Source organism: Brienomyrus brachyistius, chromosome 17 (genome assembly GCF_023856365.1).
Source record: "Brienomyrus brachyistius isolate T26 chromosome 17, BBRACH_0.4, whole genome shotgun sequence".
Lineage (NCBI taxonomy): Eukaryota > Metazoa > Chordata > Actinopteri > Osteoglossiformes > Mormyridae > Brienomyrus > Brienomyrus brachyistius.
This window is the reverse complement of record NC_064549.1, coordinates 17,789,706-17,812,125: the sequence shown is the minus strand read 5'-3', so window position 1 is coordinate 17,812,125 and position 22,420 is coordinate 17,789,706. Positions and strand designations below refer to the sequence as shown.

Here is a 22,420-nt window from a genome sequence, read left to right as displayed (position 1 = left end):
AAAATCATCCACAATAACATAGAGGTAAAATCACGTCCATTTTGCCATGAAAAACAAAAAAAAACATTCTTGCTGTGAACTGCCATTTGTTTGTTTAGGTAAACTCGGTGGCAGTCGTCAATTGAAGTTTGTCAACTGTGACATGTATCCAATGGCAAAAGATTCTTGATACTGTTGACTGATTAATCCCAAAGAGGTGGCCTAAAAATTCCTCAGACAGATTGAGGCGCAGTTTCATCAGTGTAAGGAGAAGTTCCTGAGTAGGCTTGAGGGACTGTTCTGCAGTAGCAGAAAGAACTGATGACACATTGCTGAACAATAACATGAAAGTCTGTAAATTGGGTAATCCTGTGAACAATTTCATCTTTCTGTCATCAAACTGTGAAGGGTCAAGAGTATGCCGCTTCAACTCACTTTCTAATTTGTGAACCTTTTCCCTCAGTGATTGGCATTCAGTATTTAAAGATTTAATCTGTTCATGTAAGGAGCTGATGTCACTGTGCGTCTCCTCTGTCTGGACCTCAGTGTCTTGGACTTGGACAGCCTGTGCCCCTGGGTGTGATGCAGGACTTTGATGCAGGTTCAGAAGAGCTGTGGCAGCTAGTTCTCTACTTGTGCTGACATGTCTTTTCTTACAAACTTTTTGAGACCGTAGATATTTTTCAAGGTTGGTTACAGCTCGATTTTGATCTGCGGTGGAGGTGAAACTAAATATACTTGGCACATAGTCAGGGTGTAGAGGATCATCACTCTTTTTTCCTGAAACAAAAAAAAAGATTTACTAATTATTCATTTATTTACATGGTTTCATCATTACTTACAACATTTGACTCGCGTATTCCACGAAGTAGAATTACAAAGGAAGCTAACAATTATAACCACCCCCCACTTTGTTTGTATAACAAGCGGCAAATCATCGTGGATGTTTTTAATAAATGCTGATAAAATCTTTACAGATACACAGAATAGAAATGAATGACGATAAATATTTAATTGATAAGTAGTCAATACAGAATATAATCTAAGGTATAATTTTACCCAAAAAATCCAGTATACCTGACACGAAATGAAAACCGCAAATCCACGTTTCGGAGCCTGGATTCCAGTTGTTTCTGCGTATTGCAGCAACCCATTTGATTCTCCTTTCTTTATTTTTCGGCAGTCTGTAAAACGATAGCTCCGATTTCTTGCTATATCGATTTGTACAATCAATCGCACAACAGCTCTTCACCATTTCAGGCGCGTTTTTGTAGCATTCAAGCTGAACACCAATACTGCCACTCAGTCTTTCTGCCACCCAGTGGGTATTACCGCAGTGACTTCCGCCTACTGTAGTGTCATGTGCATACACTCCATACCGAAAATCCAGCAGGAATACGCTGTTATTTCGATCATTTACTTGTCAAATTTTATTTCAACGTCGCAACAGAAAACCTTTTTTTGCAGTTTTTTAAAATGAACGTGGACTGTATTTTCAACTATTAAGCTGTCATCAAACTCTAAAGCTAAAGTTTAAATTGTGAAGATCGATAAACTATACAATAAGCAACAGCGCCTCTTTCCCTGTTGTAGCTGTTCTCTTTTCTTTTTTGTTTATTTGTTGCCATTTATCAATGGTGTTTTCGTCATACTATTTTTACATTGCAATAAAGAAGTAAAAAACAATGAGAATACGTTGTGTTTTCGAGTGCGGAAGCACGCCGTATGATCTGTGCTGCCTCTTGTTTTCTGGTTCCGGTTCATGTGTAGTGCGCATGCGGATCTGCATGCCGTATGATCTGTGCCGCCTGTCGTTTTCTGGTTCCGGTTCATGTACAGTGCGCATGCGGGTCTGGCGATTTCCATGTTCGCCTGCGCACCTTTACATATGAGCATGCGCAGTAAGGGTATCCTTGAAGCGCGTTTTGTTTTAGACATTTCAAAAGTAGTTACGTGCTAATGGCTATTATTTATCCTCAGTGTATTATAGCAAGTGTCGTGACCGTATGAAAACACATCGAATACATGAAAACAGACCAGTTCAATTTAGTTTTCAGCGGTAAAGTCGATATTCATCTTCATAAACTTCATCTTAAAATTCTGTTGTATTACTGAACAGCTAGCAGCTAAACAAGGTTTTTGAGTTAAACCTGTTGGATAATAATGCTTCATGACGCCATACATTTTTTATTTAAATAACATTAATTTCAACGTCATAATATTTTTTGTTAATTATTCGTTTCGAAAATCTGGAGCAATAATAATCGGGACAGGTTTACAACTGTTGTACCTTACTTAATGGAAATGATAGCGTAATTTTTATATGAAAAGGGAACCTTTCTCTTATATTCATAGAATTCAGCTGTGGAGATGTCTCTTGTGACATTAAATCTCGGGCAGTGTGGAAACCAGGTTGGCCAGGAGCTGCTGAACGTCGTAAGCAACGATGCCTTTAATGCTCAGAAGAACTGCCCTGGAGTTCAGGGGAAGACCTATTATGCTTGCGCCCTGGACCGATTCTTCCGGGAGGAACAGACCGGAGGTATTTTTTTTATTTTTTTATTTTTTGTGGTAACAGGCAAGGATTTGTTAAAAAGAAAATGAATAATAAAATTATGGACAACTATCCAATCAATCCATGCGAAATGTTTTAATCTTTTTAATACCTTTTTATCCGGGAAGGGTTATATAGTGGCAGCATGCGAAACACATCTGACCCCATCTCCCTTACAGACGCCATAAACTACCTCATTCTGATAAAACCCCAAACATTTCTAAGCCAAGTGGGAGGTGTTGTCTCTCCAGAATATCCTATGTCTGTAAGTGGGACATGCCCAGAATGGCTTCCTTGGCAGCTGAGTAGGTGGCATCGTAAGAAACTGAAGTAGCAAGAGATTGCTTAAGGGAGAGCTTCTTAATTGCGACCTTAATAGGCGCCGGAACACCTGATTGGTTGACATCGATTGCTTGAGAATTGATTATTCCTTCCATGCAACAACTGCTTGACTGCTGCTTGAGAGCAAGTGGTGTTTTTTTTATAAGTATAACACTGCAGGAATCCTTCAAAATATTGCATTAATCAGAACTAGGGAGAAGCTAAAAATAAAATACAAAATTAACAAGTTGAATCATGTGATTTTTGCAGATTGGGTGCACAAACCTGTCTCCGCCGATTGTAGTATCACCAGTTTATTTGTATTTGTTTTGTAAAACACATGCAGGCACCAATATGTGTGTATGTCATTCAAAATGGGATGAGCAGTGACAACAGCCAAATGAAAAGTTGCTTTACTGTCTCAAGAGAATGTTCTGTGTGCTTCAGTACTGATACTAAAGACTATTCCAGGGTGCCTTTTTGGGGTCATTTATCAGATCTGGACCAGGGCATCACTGAGCTTCTGGACAATTTGAGGTGCAACCTGGTGGCATCTGATGGACGAAACATAATGTCCCAGAGGTATTCTATTGGATTTAGGTCAGGCAAGTGTGGGGGGTAGTCAGTGGTATCAATTCCTTCATCCTCCAGGAACTGCCTACATGCTCTTGCCACATGAGGCCGGGCATTATCGTGCACCAGGAGGAACCCAGGACCCACTGCACCAGCATAGGGTCTGGCAATGGGTCTAAGGATTTCATCCTGATACCTAATGGCAGTTAAGGTGCCGTTGTCTAGCCTGTAGAGGTCTGTGCGTCCCTCCATGGATATGCCTCCCCAGACCATCACTGACCCACCATTAAACTGGTCATGCTGAACAATGCTGCAGGCAGCATAACATTCTCCATGGCTTCTCCAGACCCTTTCACGTCTGTCACATGTACCCAGGGTGAACCTGCTCTCATCTGTGAAAAGCACAGGGTGCCAGTGGCAGACCTGCAAATTCTGGTATTCTATGGCAAATGCCAGTCGAGCTCCATGGTGCTTGGCAGTGAGCACAGGGCCCACTAGAAGACGTTTTGCCCTCAAGCCACCCTCATGAAGTCTGTCTCTGACCAAACAATCAGAAACATTCACACCAGTGGCCTGCTGGAGGTCATTTTGTAGGGCTCCAGCAGTGTTCATCCTGTTCCTCCTTGTATAAAGGAGCAGATACTGGTCCTGCTGATGGGTTAAGGACCTTCTACAGTCCTGTCCAGCTCTCCTAGAGTAACTGCCTATCTCCTGGAATCTCCTCCATGCCCTTGAGACTGCTGAGAGACACAGCAAACCTTCTGGCAATGGCACGTATTGATGCGCCATCCTGGAAGAATTGGACTACCTGTCCAACCTCTGCAGGGTCCAGGTATTGCCTCATGCTACCAGTAGTGACACTGACCGTTTGCCAAATGCAAAACTAATGAAAAAACCGTCAGAAAAGATGAGGAGGGAAAAATGCCAGTGACCTCCACCTGTTAAACCATTCCTGTTTTGGGGGTCGTCTCATTGTTGCCCCTCTAGTTCACCTGTTGATAATTTCATTAACACCAAAGCAGCTGAAACTGATGAACAACCCCCTCCACTACTTAACTGACCAGATAAATATTTAAGTTAAATGAAGTTTAATAGATTTGATGCTATACTCTGATTAAAAAGTGTTCCTTAAATTTTTTTGAGCAGTGTATTTCTTGTTTGAAGTTTTCCTTAAAATATTGTTAAACTATAGTCTCGTCTCGTTCTTGTGAACCCAATATCTTGTCTCATCTCGTCTTGTCCCATGGGCTGAGGATATCTTTACACCACCTATTTAACAACGGTGTCACCTTTAGCCTTCCATAGGAGATGCTCTTCCATCCATGTAATACCTTGTCCATGCAAGTCATTAACAGGACTGAGGACAAGACACACCATAACTGGAGGTCAGCACTCACCCTAAATGTGTGCCCTGCTCAGAAGAGAATTACATTGACTCACCCCTCCAGCTAAGTCTGAGGGTAGTGTTTCCTGGTGAACACTTGCAGGGCCATCCATGTAACATGGCTGGAGTCCAAAATGGCAACATGGAGCTATTATGTGGATTCACGCCTAGCAAAATGAAAGGTGGAATTCAGGTGCAGTGTCATATGAGCAAAGAGGACTTGGATGAATTAAAGCCACATGGACACCGCAGGTCTGACTGGCAATCTAGGTGATATATGTTAATGAGTGTGTATAAACTGATTCTTTCATTCCGCTGGTTCATACTCAGTCACACAATTAATGTGTGTTTTATTTTTTGACACAGAACTTGCTGCACGGGCAGTCCTTATTGACATGGAACCCAAAGTTATTAATCATGCCATTGCAACAGCAGCCAAATCTGACATGTGGAAGTATGGTGATGGGTCTTACTTCTGTGAAAAACAAGGATCGGGAAACAACTGGGCCAAAGGGTAAGGATGTCATCTGGTAGTTATTCATCCATTGATCATCCATACCTGTTATCAAGGAAAGGATTGTGTTGAGCCTGGAGTTGATTTCAGGAAGCACAGGATCTTAGATGGGGCACTCAAGACTGGATGCCAAACTCGCTAAATTACATAGGGCAATTTAGAGACACCATTTCACCTAAAGGCGTGTTTTTAGACTGCGGGAAGAACCCTGAGTTCCTAGAAATCCACATAAACATGGTAAGAACATGCAAATTCAGAGCACACACAGCTGGTAATGGGCATAATAGCCACAGCCGTCAAGGTATGAGGCCATAATCAAACCAGCTACAGTGACACCTTGGCTTCGTTATTTATATTTTAAATCAACAGGTACTTCAGTTACGTAGGAACGTATCACATGTACTGTTTCCGATGGTGTTCTGTAGTCTACTGACCTGCTGTGGTCATCATCCTACAACTGTTGGCCAGTTAAATATTTTCTTCTGTAGCCAGTCTTAAGAACTTTGAAGTGTGTACATTTCCACCATAAAAGAGCAGTAAAGATTGGCATTGTATTTTATATTGCGCATTGGCACCGTTTCTTCCAGGTTCTGTGTTCATGGGCCCCAGCATGAGGAGGCTGTGGTTGAGCTGGTCCGGAGAGAGGTGGAGCGCTGTGACAGGTTGGCAGGCATTCTGACCATGATGAGCGTAGCTGGAGGAACTGGCTCTGGCATGGGCACTTATATCACCCAATGTCTCCGAGACATGTACCCACATTCCTTTATCCTCAATCACCTGACCTGGCCGTATAGTACTGGTGAGGTAAGGAGCAATAGGCTATTAGAAGGCCCATTCAGTATAAAAACATGCAATACTCATAAAGTGGCATTAGAGAAATAGGAACTCCAGACTGAATTAAAAATAATTTGTATATACGTGTGTGTGTGTGTGTGTGTGTGTGTGTACAGCCGCAGAAAAAATTAAGAGACAACTCTATATTTTTCAACAAATCCGCTTTTTTAAATCCTGGTTAAATGGTGGTTCTGCTGGCAGAAGGCTATGCTTAGCAACAGGTTGCTTCCAGGTTGAAAATTTCTGACAGCAGTACATAAGAATAAGGTGAAGCAGGAGACACTGGGAATGACCAGAACCCAGCAAGCTAGAGGGTGGAAGCAACATTATAATGCCAGAAATGACCATTAATTTATTAGACACTCTCTCATTAATTGTAGGATGACATCAAGTGACCTTCAAAAGGAATAGGAAACATCAAGTGGAGGTGTGACGTGCACTGCTAGGACAGTTGGTATCAGGCTCCTAGATGCACTACTGAAGTCCTGTAAACCAAGGAAGAAGCCCTTCATTAATTAGAAACAGAAGAACCAAGCTGCGCTTTGCAAATAAATATATATTATTCACAGACACACACCCAGAAGTGAAAGAAAAAAATGTCCTGTGGTCTCTTAATTTTTTTACATGGCTATGTGTATATATTCAGCAGGCAAAACAAATAGTTTTGAAATTTGTTATTGAATATGCAAACACAAAAGCAGTTAAGAACAGATGTAAACCAAAGACAATGCATCTGTAGACGTGTGTACTACAAAACTTAACAGATGCTTATTGGCATATTGTCAACATATATATGTAGGGGAGCTTTTCCACCATACCAAGTACCATACTTTTGGTGTGGTACTTTTGGTACTTTCCCTTTTTCATTGACTTGAGCCCAAGATCCTGCCCAGTAGCCACCCATTAATAACCATAAATAATCAAAGCCAATGAACTGGATGCTCATAATAAGCAAATAGAGCTTTTCTGGTTGCAAAGGCAGATGATAGCAGCTGTAAATAAAAGTCCAAAAAGAAGAATTTTAAAATGTGGTAGGACCGCAATAAAATGTTATATTTCTGGGTCTAATCACATTTATCTCAAAGAAGAAAATGTTTAGAAGTACATTTTCTACGTTTTATTTATTATATATGTATATATTACAGCTGTTTTTAGCACTTTTGCACTATTTATCACTTTCAGATTACATACCAAACTGCATTTCATACTTTGAGCTGTATTATCATTGCATAATCTTAAAAAGTGTGTTGAATGGCAATAGATTGCTGCTGTAATATGACAAATTCCGTCACCCCGCTCAAAAAACTGACCCGAATATAGAGAGAAAGACTTGCTGCGCTCAGGGCCAGTGTGACTGTACAGTAGCTGTTAGAGATAAACCCACATCTTCGCCCTCAGACTTAAACATAAAGGATTGCGGTGTTGTGCTAGAACAATTGGGAAATACTATTTTGAAACTCAAAATGAAAAAAAATCATGTCATGTCAGCATCACTGATGACTTATGTATTAATAAAATGAAATGGTTTTTGGTTTACAAAAGTAGTTTAATTAGCACTCATTTCAAAGTGTACTGCTGTACACTTTACTATTCATAGCTCAAGAAACCTTCAGTCTGATTTGGTGCTGAGAAAAGCACTCTTTCCCTAGAATAAAAATTTCACAGAGTTTTAATGTCATGTTTCGCACTCTCACAGTGCTACTTAATAAGCAGTGGTCTGCAGAAAATTTAAGACACACTCGTGTTTATAATGGGTAAACAATGCCTACAAGAATGATTTATTTGAACAAGCCTCTGACGTGTACATTAAATCTACCTAAATGTCACCTGAATGTGTGTTTTAATGAAAGGGATCAAAATCAAGGTGATTTTGACCATTTGTTTAAAGGAGTTAACTTGGTCAGTCCTACAAATTTGCTTAAATTTGATTGCCAACCTAGAAATAGTGCAGAATTTAAAATATGTTTTCATTCTGCTTCATGTCATAACTTGTTTGTTCATGGTTCTGATTATTTCCAGTTTTACATTAAAGTATTTTTGTTATGGTGTCAGGCTTTTGGACCCCACTGTGTATTTGAGCTGTCACGATTACTTGATGAAACTCTATTACTCGATTTTTAAAAATTGATGAAAATTTGCTTTCTCAGTTACTCAGCAATATGGTGGAAGGAATATAGAGCATAGCAGATGAGGGCCTAAATAATGAGTGAAAGCCTCAGTTCGGTAGAAGAACTTAACATTAAAAGTAAAAAAGAAAGAAGGTATGATTAATCACAGCTTATTATTGCAATTTACTGGATCAGTTCTTTTAATCGATTGACATCACTGATTTTTCAAAATGTATAGTATATTTAGGGCTTGGGAATCGATCGCGATCATAACGGGACACAGCCCTTTATTTCTGTTTTACTTATACAACCTATGATGTGTTTATAATTTAAAATCAGGTTATCAGATCAACCTTTTGTTTTCCACAGAATGAAAAATAGTGTAATGTTATCTTGCACATTTCACCGGTTGGCACCGACCATACATGGAGACGCAAGCAAAAACCTTTTCAATTTTATTGAGGTACAAAAATATTCCGTCTGCTCTGTTCCATTTTTTTCTGCATATTTAACTTCCATGTTAGTATCAGTGCTTGTGGTAAAGCAATCACCAAGTTTATCGCTATAAGGACTTCCACAGTAGTGCTTCCTAGGGACTGCAATCAGACCAAGTTCCACACATGCATACACATACAGGTACACACCAATTCTTGGTCTCTCTGGATGTTTCATGTGATACACGAAGATGTGGTCAGCCACTAAATGAGAACATTTTCAAATCAATAATATTTAGTTGCACGTTCCTCAAAAATGGCCACAAAATGCAACTAAATGATCGCAGTCTGGAACTGTCTAGAGCCACACTTTTCATTTCTTAAAATACTTGATTTCTTTGATTTTTTTTTTTATAGTATGCGATGAACAAAAACAGCATCACACACGTGAACCAGTTCACAATTTTTCGGGGTCAAATGTTTTTCATTCTATCCTTTATAACGTGTTTGTGTAACATTACGTTACACAGCCAATCACCAGCGACTTTTCATTTTTATACAAGTATGCTGCATGCTTTTTAGCTCACAGATGCTGAAATACACTGGGTACTGAAGACTTTTTTTGATCCTCAATAGGATCGGAGAATTCTGGTCATTACCGGAACTGAAGTTCAGTACCCAGCCCTCGGCATATTGTGTGAGTGAAAAACTGGAATTGATTAATTTTTAAAACAGATCTCCGCAAAATTGAGGGCACCAACATGTATTGATTAAAAAGGTATAGTTTCAGATATTTAATTCTATTAACATGATGACGCAAAAATTATCTGGCAGATCTTCAACTTTTGCAGACATGTTGTGAGGTTGAAAGTCTGGAACTACTCAATCTTTGAGACAAATTGCACCAACATTGATGCAGCACCGAATAATGATAGCAAAGAGAAGGATGAGATTAATAGAGGCTTGCCCTTGTGAACAGATTCAGTCTGTTCTTATTACTGTATTTACTCAGTTTGATCTTTGATGGATCGTATTACCACATTATGTTTATAAAAACATTATGTGTATGGAAATATGCACCTAAAAATGTGCATTTTATTAGATGCAAAACTATAACTGCAGTGACAGAGGGCAGCAAAATTGGAACTCCAAGACAGGGTGGCTGAGAATGAGCCTTCAGCTGCCATCTTGTGAACACAGCCATCTGTCATCTAATCTTATTCCATGGATTTTTTTTTTGCATTTTCCAGGAAAATTGTATTGGTCATTGATTCTAAAAGTGTGGGACATGAGGTGATTTTTGAATAGATTTTATATATATTTACAATTCTATCTGTGGTAGTCTCGTAGCTAGTCGGTGAAATGTATCGTAAGGATCTTGGTGAAATTCTAGGAGAATTTATTGTGTTGGGGTTTTTTTTGGAAAAGGTGTGGAAGGTGTATAAGGCATGCTTGTAATAATATTTTCTTTATACTGCAATATTTTTATTCTGCTAAATTTATCATGCAAACTGCTTCAGAGTCACCAGATAAATAGTTTTTTTATGCACTCAAACCAGAAGTTTTGCTCTCAACTGTGAATATGTATGTCTGTGTTTTAGCATGTCTGAAAAGGAGTGTGATTAGCCACATTTATTCATTCAGAATATGAGTGCAGCCATCAGGCAAGATAAAGTCACTTGTTCACTAGTATTCCTTGTTGTTTTGTGGGTGGACAAAGTATTGCTATTTACTTGTGGCACTTAGCCATAGTCCAAATCAGTGGTGACATATGAAAGAACCGTAGCTCAACTTAGCTGTGCATTTAAACGTGCAATAATAGGAAAGTGCAGTAAGTTTCCTGATGTAAACGTTTTTATCTAGCTATCTGGTGCTAAACCAATTCAAGTTATGTGAACATTTCATTTTATATGAAAATTATATAAAAAATAATATATTATGTAGCGCTTTAGAAGTTATGACACCTTGAAGTGTCCGTTGCAAAAGCAATTCCAGCAATTGATTTTGAGCCAGAAATTCATATTTGCATTCTTTTGTATCCCAGGTGATTGTCCAGAACTATAACTCTGTGCTCACGCTATCCCATCTGTACCAGTTGTCTGATGGCATGCTGGTCCACGAGAATGACTCAGTGCACAAGATCTGTGCTCAGCTCATGAACATTAAGCACATTTCCTTCAGCGACATCAACAAGATCATTGCTCACCAGCTGGGTAGTGTGCTTCAGCCGGCAGATGTGAGAGGATCACAGAGTGATTACAGCGGAAACCCAGTGGGTGAGCATACCTTTGATTATTTCAGTCACAAGCACACCAGGGTGCATATACTTTATATATCCACGATATAGTAATGTGTGTTCCTTGTGCTCAGGTGATCTCATGAGCAGCTTGGCGTGTCATGCTGAGTACAAACTTCTCAGCCTGAGTGCCATCCCCCATATGTCCAGCTCCTCCTTGGCCTACAGCTCCTTCACCTGGCCTGGCCTGCTCAAGCACCTGCGGCAGATGCTCATTGCTAACGCCAGAATGGAGGAAGGCAAGGATCACCTCATATTGCCACAATTGCATCTTGCAGAAAAAAAATACTACTATTATACTTGGCAAAGTAGTAGTTTATTGGGTAGAACCACCAGAACTCAAATTAGCCAAAACTAAGAATGTAAAGGTATTAAAAAGTATTAAATGTTATTTCCTGAGACATTATTTTTTATTAGGTAAATGATTATGCGTGAATTTACTCCTTTTGTAAAGCACCTGGGAACCATTGGACTTTACCTGAGTGAAGCATATTTTGTGTGACATGCGTTTTCAGTGCATGACTATCAAGTAGGCTATTAGTAGGTTGGAAAATGTTATTTTTTTCTGTGAAAGATTTTGAGTCTTGAAGCGGTTGCTGGTAATGACAGAGTCATTACACATTCATGTATTGTATAGTTCACTCATATGCCAATCTGTACATTCTTTCCCAACCAGTTAGGTGGTTCATGGCTTAAAATGTTCTTGTATTCCCCGGACTTACATATGTTGTAATACCCGGGAATACGTGGTTTTTCTTCTGGTCCACCACTGTTGCTTTGGTTTGTAAAACGATAACTGAAAGTATTTGGGTGTGGAATGGGAACAGATTACATTTTGAGACAGATCACCCCAAAATTGAGGCAGCACCACAAAGTGATAGAAAAAAAGTTCAGACACTTAATCTCATTAAGATGATAAGTCAAAATTTTTTTGCTAAATATTAAGCAAGTGACTGAGTTGACTGGGGAGTACAATAGGCAACTTCCCACCAAAGTTTAGAAATGTACTTCTTGGCCTGTCTACAGATGTTCCTGGGCTGTCTCAAGCAGGATTTTTTTTTTACACAATAGGAACTATGACCTTTATGTTAAATAAGCTCGGGAGACACAGAAAGCTTGTAGGTTAAATGTTACACATTAATTTCATATGATTCTACACTGCCACCCCAAAGCAATGGAAGGTGAATATGTCATTTTCTTAGTTATTTGGGGGATCAATTGTGCAATCTGAAAATATGGAACAAATTTTGTCTCATTTTGGGTAAACTGGAACACATTTATATTTATTTATGCTGCCCATGACATATTTATAATAAATAAATAAATCTGGCCAACAGAGTGATTAGTATTCTACAAAATAAGAAACGATATAATGTTATTCTGCTAATAAGTGCTTGCAACTTTCACCTCCAGCAGCAGCAATATTAGACAAATGTACTGTTGGTTATTAATCAAATTTTCCAATACTGTAATATGTAACAAGCAAAATAGGTATTTATCAATGCATTTAATGTAATGGAAATACAACAATAATTCTGTCAGCAAAATTTTTGCTCTACTACTTCTGTCTCTTTGTTAGCACTGGTGCTTTTGACCAACCAGTCAGCAAAGTTTATCTCTATAAGCCCCACCTAGTACTTCTTGGTTGAGCAAAAAATATACCAACTCTGGAGTTGGAACTGAAAAAATTTGAGGAACTACCACCTAGGATGTACAATCAGGCGAAGTTCCTGCTTTCTAACATCCCCTCTTCCTAGTTGCCCACTGTTATGTTTCCCAAATTTTTGTTTTACTTCATAGGAATTGATTGGCAGGTGTGTGTTCCCCCTGTGAGACAGGGAGCAGAACGAACAGGAGAAATCAAGCAACTGCAGTTTAACACTTCTCTTGCTAATCTGCTGATATTGCGAGGGAAGGATGTGTCCTGTGCTGACTCAGGTAAGAAAGCTTTCACCCAGTGAGGATCTTTATGCCCTGATGAAACACCAAACCTGTATTTAGTGTTTTTTGCCAATATTAATATAACTTTATGCATTGCTCTTTCTGAGACCGCAATCAGCATAATTTATGCTATGTCTTTGGCTCAGGGGCCTTTCTGCACCCCGGCCTGTATTCCTCCTGGCTACCACCAGAGGCTGCTTTTAGAACATGGAGTTCCCTCATGCCTTTTAATGGATATGAGAAGTCTGCCACTCTGATCAGCAACAGTCAGTCTCTCCTGCAACCCTTGAACAAAATGGTGGGAAAAGCATGGAACATGTTTGCCTCCAGGTAAGGATGTTTTTTTGGTGATGTATTACAACTGAGCTGCATATATGATTTAACACAACATTGTAAGTATAAATGCAGTTTCATGCTCCCCGGTCGCCCAGAGGAGGATTGGGTCCCCTTCTGAGTCTAGGTTTCTCTCAAGGTTTCTTCCTGCTAGAGGGAGTTTATCATTGTCACTGTCGCCTCAGGCTTACTTGGTGGGGTTGTGGCCGGTTAAATGTAAAGTGCTTTGTGACAATGACTGTTGTTAAAAGCGCTATATAAGTAAAATTGAATTGAATTGAATTAAATTGTATGAGACACTTATAATCACTGTGTACACACGAAGTAATAAATGTCAACTGGAGTAATTGAACAAAAGAGAAAGGCTGTCTTTACTGTATTTGGAAGATACCCTTGTCCAAACTACATCTTTTTGTCCTACAGATAAGTATATAAAGTATATAAAGTTTAGCTCCCGCTGGGTTTGCTGCTTGTAAATAGCTTGTTTGCTAATTAACGGCGAGTGACATGATGGTGCAGAATGTAAGCTGTTTACCTCTGGTCCCACAGAGCCTATATTCATCAATACACTAAGTATGGAATCTCAGAGGAGGACTTTCTGGACAGCTTCACAGCCCTGGAGCAGGTCATCTCTAGCTACACATGCCTGTAGTCACAAATCATTCCATCTTCAAGTTTCTGTGTCTGAGGCAACCATACTTGATACTGGTCAAACTGGTAGTGATGTTTGGGGTAACCTAGCCGAGGGAGACAGAGAGACCCCTGATAATTTCTAGATATTAGAGTGTCCTTACCAAATTCCCCATAGGTTTGAATTTGTGGGTGCATGCCCTGCGATGGGTTGGCACCTCATTTTCGGTAATTCCCACTGCACTCACTGTCCAGACCCCAGCGACTCTGCATAGGACAGATGTTATAGAAGGTGGACTGCTTTAAATTAAAGTAGTACTTTGTCTGTGAGGTGTACTTAAATCTGAGTTTCATGATTGTTTTCTCTTGACCACATGTGATTATGTGATTATTTTGTATTTTCAGATAAAAGAATAGCACTTGGTTGTGTGTTCATTAACAGTGTGTTGGATTTTTGAAAGATAGCCTTTTAACTGTTAACTGTACAATGCCAGAAATGCTATTAAATGTAAATGGTTCTTAAAACCATGGTGGTATAGTAGTTAGCACTGTTCCCTCACACTTCTGGAACCCAGGTTTGAGTCTCCACCTGGGTCACATGTGTGTGGAGTTTGCATGTTCTCCTCATGTCATCGGGGGGTTTCCACCGGGTATTCCGGTTTCCCCCCACAGTCCAAAGACATGCTGAGGCTGATTGGAGTTACTAAATTGTCCGTAGGAGTGCATGTGTGAGTGTGCCCTGCGATGGGCTGGCCGCCTGTCCTGGATTGTTCCCTGCCTCGTGCCCATAGCTCCAGACCCCCCGCGACCCAGGAGGGCAATCGATTGGAAAATGGATGGATGGATGGTTCCTAAAGCTTAAATTAAAAGTGAAATAAAAATATGAAATACCAATTCCAACATGAAATAGAAAAGTACAATTTAAATAGTGGTCGTATATTTACAAATGCTTTAAAATAAAAATATCTTTCCAAATTGAAACAATTGAAAGCTATGCAGTAGTGGTGTATGTAATGGTAGTGTCAAAAACTGCATGAAATGAAATGTAATTTGACAATAACAAATCTAAAACGGAAGAAAGTACCATTAATAAAAAAATAGTACTCAATCCCTGTCCTGGGCTCCAGTGGGGTTCCTGATATTTTGAAAACTGCATCTGTACTGGGATGATAATAGGTGTCAACGGTCTTGTGTCTTTACATGAGTTCAGTATCTAAGCAGACAATGTGAACATTGTGGATTGTGAGTCTCCACCAAATTTTTAAATTATGTTATTGGTTACGACATTATCCTCAGAAGTTGCTCTCTTGGAAAGGCTGATGTCAGTTAGTTCCAAGTAAAAAAGCCATACAGCCTCATACCCACAGATTTCTAACCATGCATAATTGTATTCCCTAGATGGGGAATACATATGGTTTTGGGACTGATCTGATGACCAGATGATGAGCTGGAAATGATTACATTTTGGGCCAGATGAGGCAGTGCGACAAAATTGAAGCAGCGCCGCATAGTGAATACAAAGAGAAGGGTGGTTTTGACATTTGATGCCGTTAGTCTGGTAACTCAAAAATTATTTGAAGGATCTTTTTCAAATTTTGCAGACATATTGTATGCGTATACAACTGGAACTAATCAAACTATGAGACAGATCTCCCCAAAACTGAATCAACGCCACTTAGTGGCCGCAAAGTCAGGGGCGATTGCAGACATTTGACCTTGTGAATATGATGTCAGAAAGTATTTGATGGATCTTATTACTGCTTCATAAAAACAAATGTATGGCTGAGGCTCTACACCTGATTTCTTTTAGAAACAAATTTCCCTGAAAAGGAAGCAGCACCACGTAGCAGCTAATGTGACAGGCTCAGCAGGCTAAGCCTTTGTGCCTGTGATCGGAATATCGCCAGTCTAAGCCTTGGCAGAGCAATCACATGTGTCTGGGCCCACAGCCCTTAAATCACAGCTCCCCCGGTGCTGCACACTGGCTGACCCTGAGCTGTCACCCCCAAATGTGCTCTTACCTGCATACAGTGAATAAATAAAGTGTACACACCCCTGTTAAAACGCCCGGTTATTGTGATGTAAAAAAAAATTAGACCACGTTAGATCATTTCAGAACTTTTCCCACTGTTAATGTAACCTATGACCTGTACAATTCAATTGAAAATGTAATAAATCTGTTAGGGTATAAAGTATAAATAAAAACATACAATAAGCTGGTTTCACAAGTGTGCACTTCTTTAAACTAATACCTTGTTGAAGTACCTTTTGATTTAATTACAGAATTCATTTATTTTGGGTAGGAGTCTGTTAATATGCCACTTCTTGTCTTGGCAATATTTGCCTGCTCTTACTTTCAAAAGCGCCCCATTCTGTCAGATTGTGAGGGCAACCTGTGCACAGCTCTCTTCAGGAAACCCCACAGATTCCCCATTGGATTTAGGCCTGGGCTCTGGCTGGGCCATTCCTAAATGTTAATTTTCTTCTGGTGAAGCCATTCTTTTGTTGATTTGGATGTATGGGGTCTTTGTCGTGCTAAAAGGTGAAATTCCTCCTCATCTTCAGCTTTCTAAGCAAACACCTGAAGGTTTGGGGCTAAAATTGACTGGTATTTGGAACTGTTCATATTTCCCTCCACCTTGACCAAACCCCAGTTCCAGCTGAATAAAAACAACCCCAAAGCATGACGTTGCCCCCACCATGCCTCACTGTGGGTATGGTGTTCTTTTGGTGATGCATAGTGTTGTTTTGTGCCAACCATTCCTTTTGGAATTGTGGCCAAAAAGTTCAACCTTGGTTTCATCAGACCATAACACATTTTCCCACATACTTGTCAAAGACGTTACATTTTTTTTTTTTGCAAAGTTTAGCCGGGCCTGGATGCTTTTCTTAGTTTTCTTCCATCTTGTGACCCTACCCCATACTCCAGACATATGGAGAATACAGGAGATTGTTGTCACATGTAGTACACAACCAGTACTTGCCAGAAATTCCTGCAGCTCCTTCAGTGTTGCTGTAGGCCTCTTGGCAGCCTCTCTGACCAGTTTTCATCTTTTTCTTCAATTTTGGAAGAATGTCCAGTTCTCTGTAACATCACTGTTGTCCCATATTTTCTCCATTTCTTGATGACTGTCTTCAGTGTTCCATGGTATATATAATGCCGTGGAATTTTTTTTGTGCCCTTCTCCTGACTGATACCTTTGTAAGCTCTCTGTGAACCATGGCTTTTGCTGTAGAATGCAACTTAGTAAATGTCAGGAAATCCTTTGTCCTCCAATCCAAAAAATGGCTGATCATTCAATGTAATCGTCTCCATTACTTTAGTAGCCGTGTCTTTAGTTCTGGTGCTGCTAACTTTGAATATAGATAAAGTTAAAATATACAGGCTGGCAATATCGCCCAAGACCGACACGTAGGATCGATGCTAATGTCTTGATTTTTACCGAATATTTTTACCAATATTTTGTAAGCTATGTTCAAGTGTTACTTAAACTAATCTTTGCATTGATGTTGGACTGATAAACAGATTTTGTGTGCATTGTTGAAATCAGATTTAAAGTGTACTAGATTGTTATATCTCCAGTGGTACTTGAACTTCAAATTTTATCTGACTGGTTGTACTGATATCCAGTTGAAGCCACACCAGTTCTTGTTATGCCATGCCATCAGTGTTGCTCAAACTGCATTACTGCAAACTGCACTATATTTCTTAAATTGCACTACTTTTGCTATTAGTGTGTTATTTCTAAACCGGAATTGATTGTTTTAGTTTATATCATGGCACTACTGAATTCTTGAATCTGAAAGGTGTTGATTCATTTTCTATAACCACTTAATTTACTCAATGGAAACTAGGGATGAGCGACTGATTTTCTTTCTGCTCCAATACCGATATCCAGTGCCAGCCAAACCCTAACAATTACACAGCAATAACAATATTTGCAAAGTCCTACCTATCAAAACGTCCTACCGTTGGGTTCTGTGCATGCGCACAACAAAATTACTTCCCTTGGAGGTAGAGCTGAGTCTTGCGCAGTTGTTCTAAATTGTGCATTTTTAATGTTGATATATATTTAATATTTTACTACGCCATTTACTGTCAGTATCACACTTTATTAATCTATCAAAAACTTGGCTACCTATGGATTTTATAAAGGTTGGATAATTTAATAAAGTATTTCTGTCTATCGATATATGCTACTCATGTATTTCATAAAGGTAGGATGTTCAGATTACATATGTCAGTGTATGGAGATACATATGTCAGCTGCCTGTTCGATAGGGTAGCGGATCGATAGATATGTCTGTCGAAACACGCTGCGGTGGGACTAAATTGACAGTTAGGACAAATTGACAACACTGGAAGATCTATCGTTACATTTCCACAATTGTCTCTTTCTTCCATACTTGGAACACAAATCCGGCTGTATAATAGGTAAACACTAAATAAGTTGGGTTTTACCCATATCACAGCTGAATACCAAGGAGGGATGAACACAAGAACATAAGAAATTTACAAACGAGAGGAGGCCATTCGACCCATCAAGCTCGTTTGGGGAGAACTTAGCTAATAGCTCAGAGTTGTTAAAATCTAGCTCTGATTTAAAGGAACCCAGGGTTTTAGCTTGTGCTGCACTAGCAAGAAGACTCACTACTCCATACTCACTACACGCTGTGTAAAGAAGTGCTTCCTGAAATTCATTTTAAAATGTTCTTCCACTAATTTCCACTTATGGCCACGAGTGCTAGTATTCAAACTAATATTGAAATAGACATTTTCTGAACAGCATCCAGACCTGTCTTATATCCTTATATCTTATCCTTAATCTTATATCCTTATAAATTCACAGACACACACCCATAAATTGACAAGTGAAACAAAATATTGTGCTGTGGTCTCAACTTTTTCCATGGCTGTATGTTTCCATTGTGTGTCATTGCTCTTAAGCACTGCTCGTGTTACTTGTTTTTCCATAAAGCATTGAAAGATTAATCATCTTTTGCTATTTTTCTTGTACAAAATTGACCAGATGTCTCATACAGTAGAAAAGCTGTCAGGACTCAGATCGCAGAAGCAGGAACAAGGAGATGATGGATCAAAAATGAGGGATTTATTAGGAATCTTAATAATGGACATTGAAATACGCAACGTCATTCTCTTGAAGTCCAGTCTATCATGGCCGGCTCATCCGATCCTCCTGTATGCCACGGCCCTCTCATTAACCTTGCGTGGAATCCCTACGTTTACCAGCTATTCAAAAGCCACACTTTAAACAAATACTGTTTTTTATTTGTTGAGGAAAACAACATTTAAACATTATTACTTTGGGAAAATAATGGGAAATTAATTTGGTCTTTAATTGGTGTGGAACTGAGGTGATCACATGTAATGTTTTCTCATCCATCCATTTTAAATGCCCACTTAATTTTATGTAAATATAATAAAAACAGGAAGGATTTCAATTCCTGCTGGAATAATTGTTTTTAGTTATTGATCTTCTGATTATTAAATTTGTTTTTCTTGATTGTGAGTTCCTGAGTATAGTCCTCTAACAATGGTACTGTATAAATATATAAATATAGTCCTGTGTGGCCTACAGCATGCCAGGATCTGATCAATGCTGCATTAAAATCATATTAACATAGTAACTATTTTGTTGCTACCTCAACCAATTTCTGAAACTACTGATGTGAAGTATAGTAAAAATATGTGTTAATGAGGTAGTACATTATGAACCCATCCCTAGTGTGAGCCCTTTAATAATGAAAAGAATATTTCCCAAAAGGATCCATAACTTTATTTTTTAATTTTTTGAAAAAAAAAAAAAGTTTAATAAAAAGTATACACATGCATAGACAGAGTCAAATGTTGCACATAACTGAACCCCTTAGCAACAGTCTTCCAAAAACACTGTATAAGGGCGTATTGCTAAGACAGGTCTGTCAGATCCTCTTAAGATTGCTCTACACAAACAGCTATACCCAGAGATAATTTTAGTACCCATTAAGATAAACAGTAAGTGGGGTAATCCTGGAAGTTTACAAGAGATGAAAAAAGGTAAATGAGATCCATTTTAGACAACAAGGAAGACATTTCATTTGGATTCCCCCAACAGTACATCACAGAAAGCTAGTGATACATAAGAAAAGGACCTTAGTTCACTGTCTTGGAATGTATGACAAAGTAAAAATACCAAACAGAAAATGGATCACGTTCCCACTGAACCTGAGACCATACTCCTTATTAAACTGTACTTCACAACTCGATTTCACAGAACATTGTGAAGAGGAACTTGTACTAGGCTGAAACAGTGAAAATGGGAATTGATGACAGTGATTTTTAAAAAAGGGAAGGTTGCTCCTTATGATGAAGCCCAGCGTGTTGGGCAGCCTACAGACTTTTGTTGCCAAGGGATGTTACCAGCCAACACTAGTCTGATAAGCTACCCAACAGGGTGGAAAAACTCAAATGGACCTCTGAACAAAGTTATAAATATCAATAATATAAAATACAAATGCACCAATCAATTGAACACTTTTCTTCAATTAATATAAGACACATTACCACCTGTATTATTTGCTGTGAGGCTTGTGATGCTAGATCTTTTAGAGATTAACTTTACTATTCCAGGCCTCCCATGTCTGCATCTCTTTCTGAATGAAAGTTGTACCTTTAAAAGTATGGTCCTGTTCTCCCCACTGCTCCACAATAGACACTAACTACCCAAGAAGCATGGCACCCTTTGTTAAACATTCAGCTCAGTGCTCACGACCCATCTGAGAGCATATTTACATATTTGGTTAAAACCACCAAAATGTTTTTAAAAAACGGCAAATAATACTGACCATCTATATGCTTCCCAAACTGAGCTTGAAAAATCTTACCCTACTGAGATGGTGGCCTCTATTCTTCCTTCATCTTACAGCTCCACAGAAGTGACGTTCCAAATGCTGGTGTGCCTAGAGAACAAAGAAAACAGAAGTCCTGCAGTAGCATAATTAAGAGGTTTTTAAAAGCAATTGACTTAGAGTAAACACTTTGTGTGGCATTTATTCACCAACAATATTGACTACTTTGTATCCAGCCCTTCTGGCTTCCCCTGTGACACTGCTGCATTCTGTCAGGAAAAAGCTTCAGAGACTGCTGAGAACGCTCCCATTTAACAGCTGCAGTTCCTGTACAAACTGGTTTCAACCAATTGATGAGGAAATGAGTGATGCTTATGTCATCACTGAGTTAGAAAGAGGTAGCTGAACTCTGAAAAAAAAGCTTATGCTTTAAAAGCAAATTCCTTATTAGGTAACACTTAAGCATCACCCCCTACTCTAAAGATAAGTATTGACCCTATCCTTCCCAGGAAAATTATATATATATACGAATAATTGTATTCCATAGACTTCAGGAAATACATATCGTTTTAGTGCCAGTTCGCTGCCACCACAGATGCTTTGGTAGGTACAGTGATAATTCAAAAACTGTTTGGTGGATTCAATCTTTAGCTCACTATCCTGAGCTTGTGACTGTAAGTGAGGGTAGGAACATAGATTTACTGGTAATTCAATAGTTTCACTTTTCAGCTCAGTTCTCTCTTCAGCACAACAGACCATTATGTCCACATATGTCCACATCACTTCTGCTCCATGTTTTCCTTACTCCTAAAAACAATATCCCAAGACACTTGAACTGGTCCACTTGGGCCTGTAAAAGCCAATCTATACTTCACTTCTCTGCATGTGCTTTCAGTCGTGGACAAGAGGACGTGATGTAAATTTCGGCATCAGGGGTTGGCCTCAGATGGCTGCAGTCGGTGCATGTGTAACACAGATTTTTATGTCTAGCGGAAACCGTATGTATCAGTGTTCATTGACCACACAGGTGCGTGATAATTAATTAGATTCCCCAGTAGGTGGCAGCATGGATTTTCACAGATCAGTGGTTAATGACAAAAAAGTAGAGGAAGAATAGTTATTGTTGTTGTAGTAGTTATGGTGAGCACCAAGTGGGTAAGGGGGGTTGCAGTCCTGACTAATTTTGTTGTAGTGATTTCAAAATACTGCAGTGTACCTAATTACCACAATACCACCCAAGCCTTGATTAAACTTTAAAACTGTTCATAAAAGTTTACCTGTTTCACACTGCTTTTATTTGTGTTTTTTGCAATACATCTGCCCTCTCCTGGTCTGACTGAATATCACTGCAGTGTGTATGGACTCACTTTGAACATGTGCATCTGCAGCCACATGTAGCATGAACACAAGTTGCCACACGCATGACTGCCCACAGCCCAAAAGGACATGAAAGCCCACGTGGAAAAATATGAACTAGGCTTATAAATCATCAACCACCTAAAGAGTGCAATACACCTTTTTCCAGCTGAGAACCATGGCCTCAGACTTGGAGGTGCTGATCCTCATGCTGCCCCATGCACACTGGAGGGCACAGGTTGATGAAACCAACAGGTGCACATCATCTGCAACAAGCAAAGATGTGATCCTGAGGTACCCAAACTGGACACCCT

General features: G+C 39.3%; 1 protein-coding gene and 1 long non-coding RNA gene across 6 annotated transcripts; one reads left to right on the top strand and one right to left on the bottom strand.

Moving 5' to 3' along the window:
• The first annotated feature begins 1,879 nt into the window (after positions 1–1,879).
• On the top strand, positions 1,880–16,116 carry tubd1 (tubulin, delta 1). 5 transcript variants are annotated; one of them, XM_048982400.1, is made up of 9 exons: positions 1,880–2,038; positions 2,335–2,521; positions 5,178–5,325; positions 5,913–6,129; positions 10,797–10,977; positions 11,072–11,236; positions 12,798–12,935; positions 13,085–13,268; positions 13,821–16,116. In XM_048982400.1, exons 2-9 carry the CDS (start codon positions 2,350–2,352, stop codon positions 13,921–13,923), a joined length of 1,308 nt encoding a protein of 435 aa, XP_048838357.1. In that variant the 5' UTR covers positions 1,880–2,038; positions 2,335–2,349; the 3' UTR covers positions 13,924–16,116. The 5 variants fall into 5 exon arrangements, with proteins under 5 accessions (XP_048838357.1, XP_048838356.1, XP_048838358.1 ...); XM_048982399.1 differs by having other exon boundaries at positions 10,746–10,977; XM_048982401.1 differs by lacking the exons at positions 1,880–2,038; positions 2,335–2,521 and adding exons at positions 2,548–4,812; positions 4,915–5,081 and having other exon boundaries at positions 10,746–10,977.
• A 3,560-nt stretch (positions 16,117–19,676) lies between these two features.
• Positions 19,677–21,015, bottom strand: LOC125712404 (uncharacterized). The gene is made up of 2 exons (XR_007383298.1): positions 20,960–21,015; positions 19,677–20,861 (listed from the first exon to the last, which is right to left on the bottom strand). It is a non-coding gene; the product is annotated as an uncharacterized LOC125712404 (long non-coding RNA).
• Positions 21,016–22,420: the final 1,405 nt, after the last annotated feature.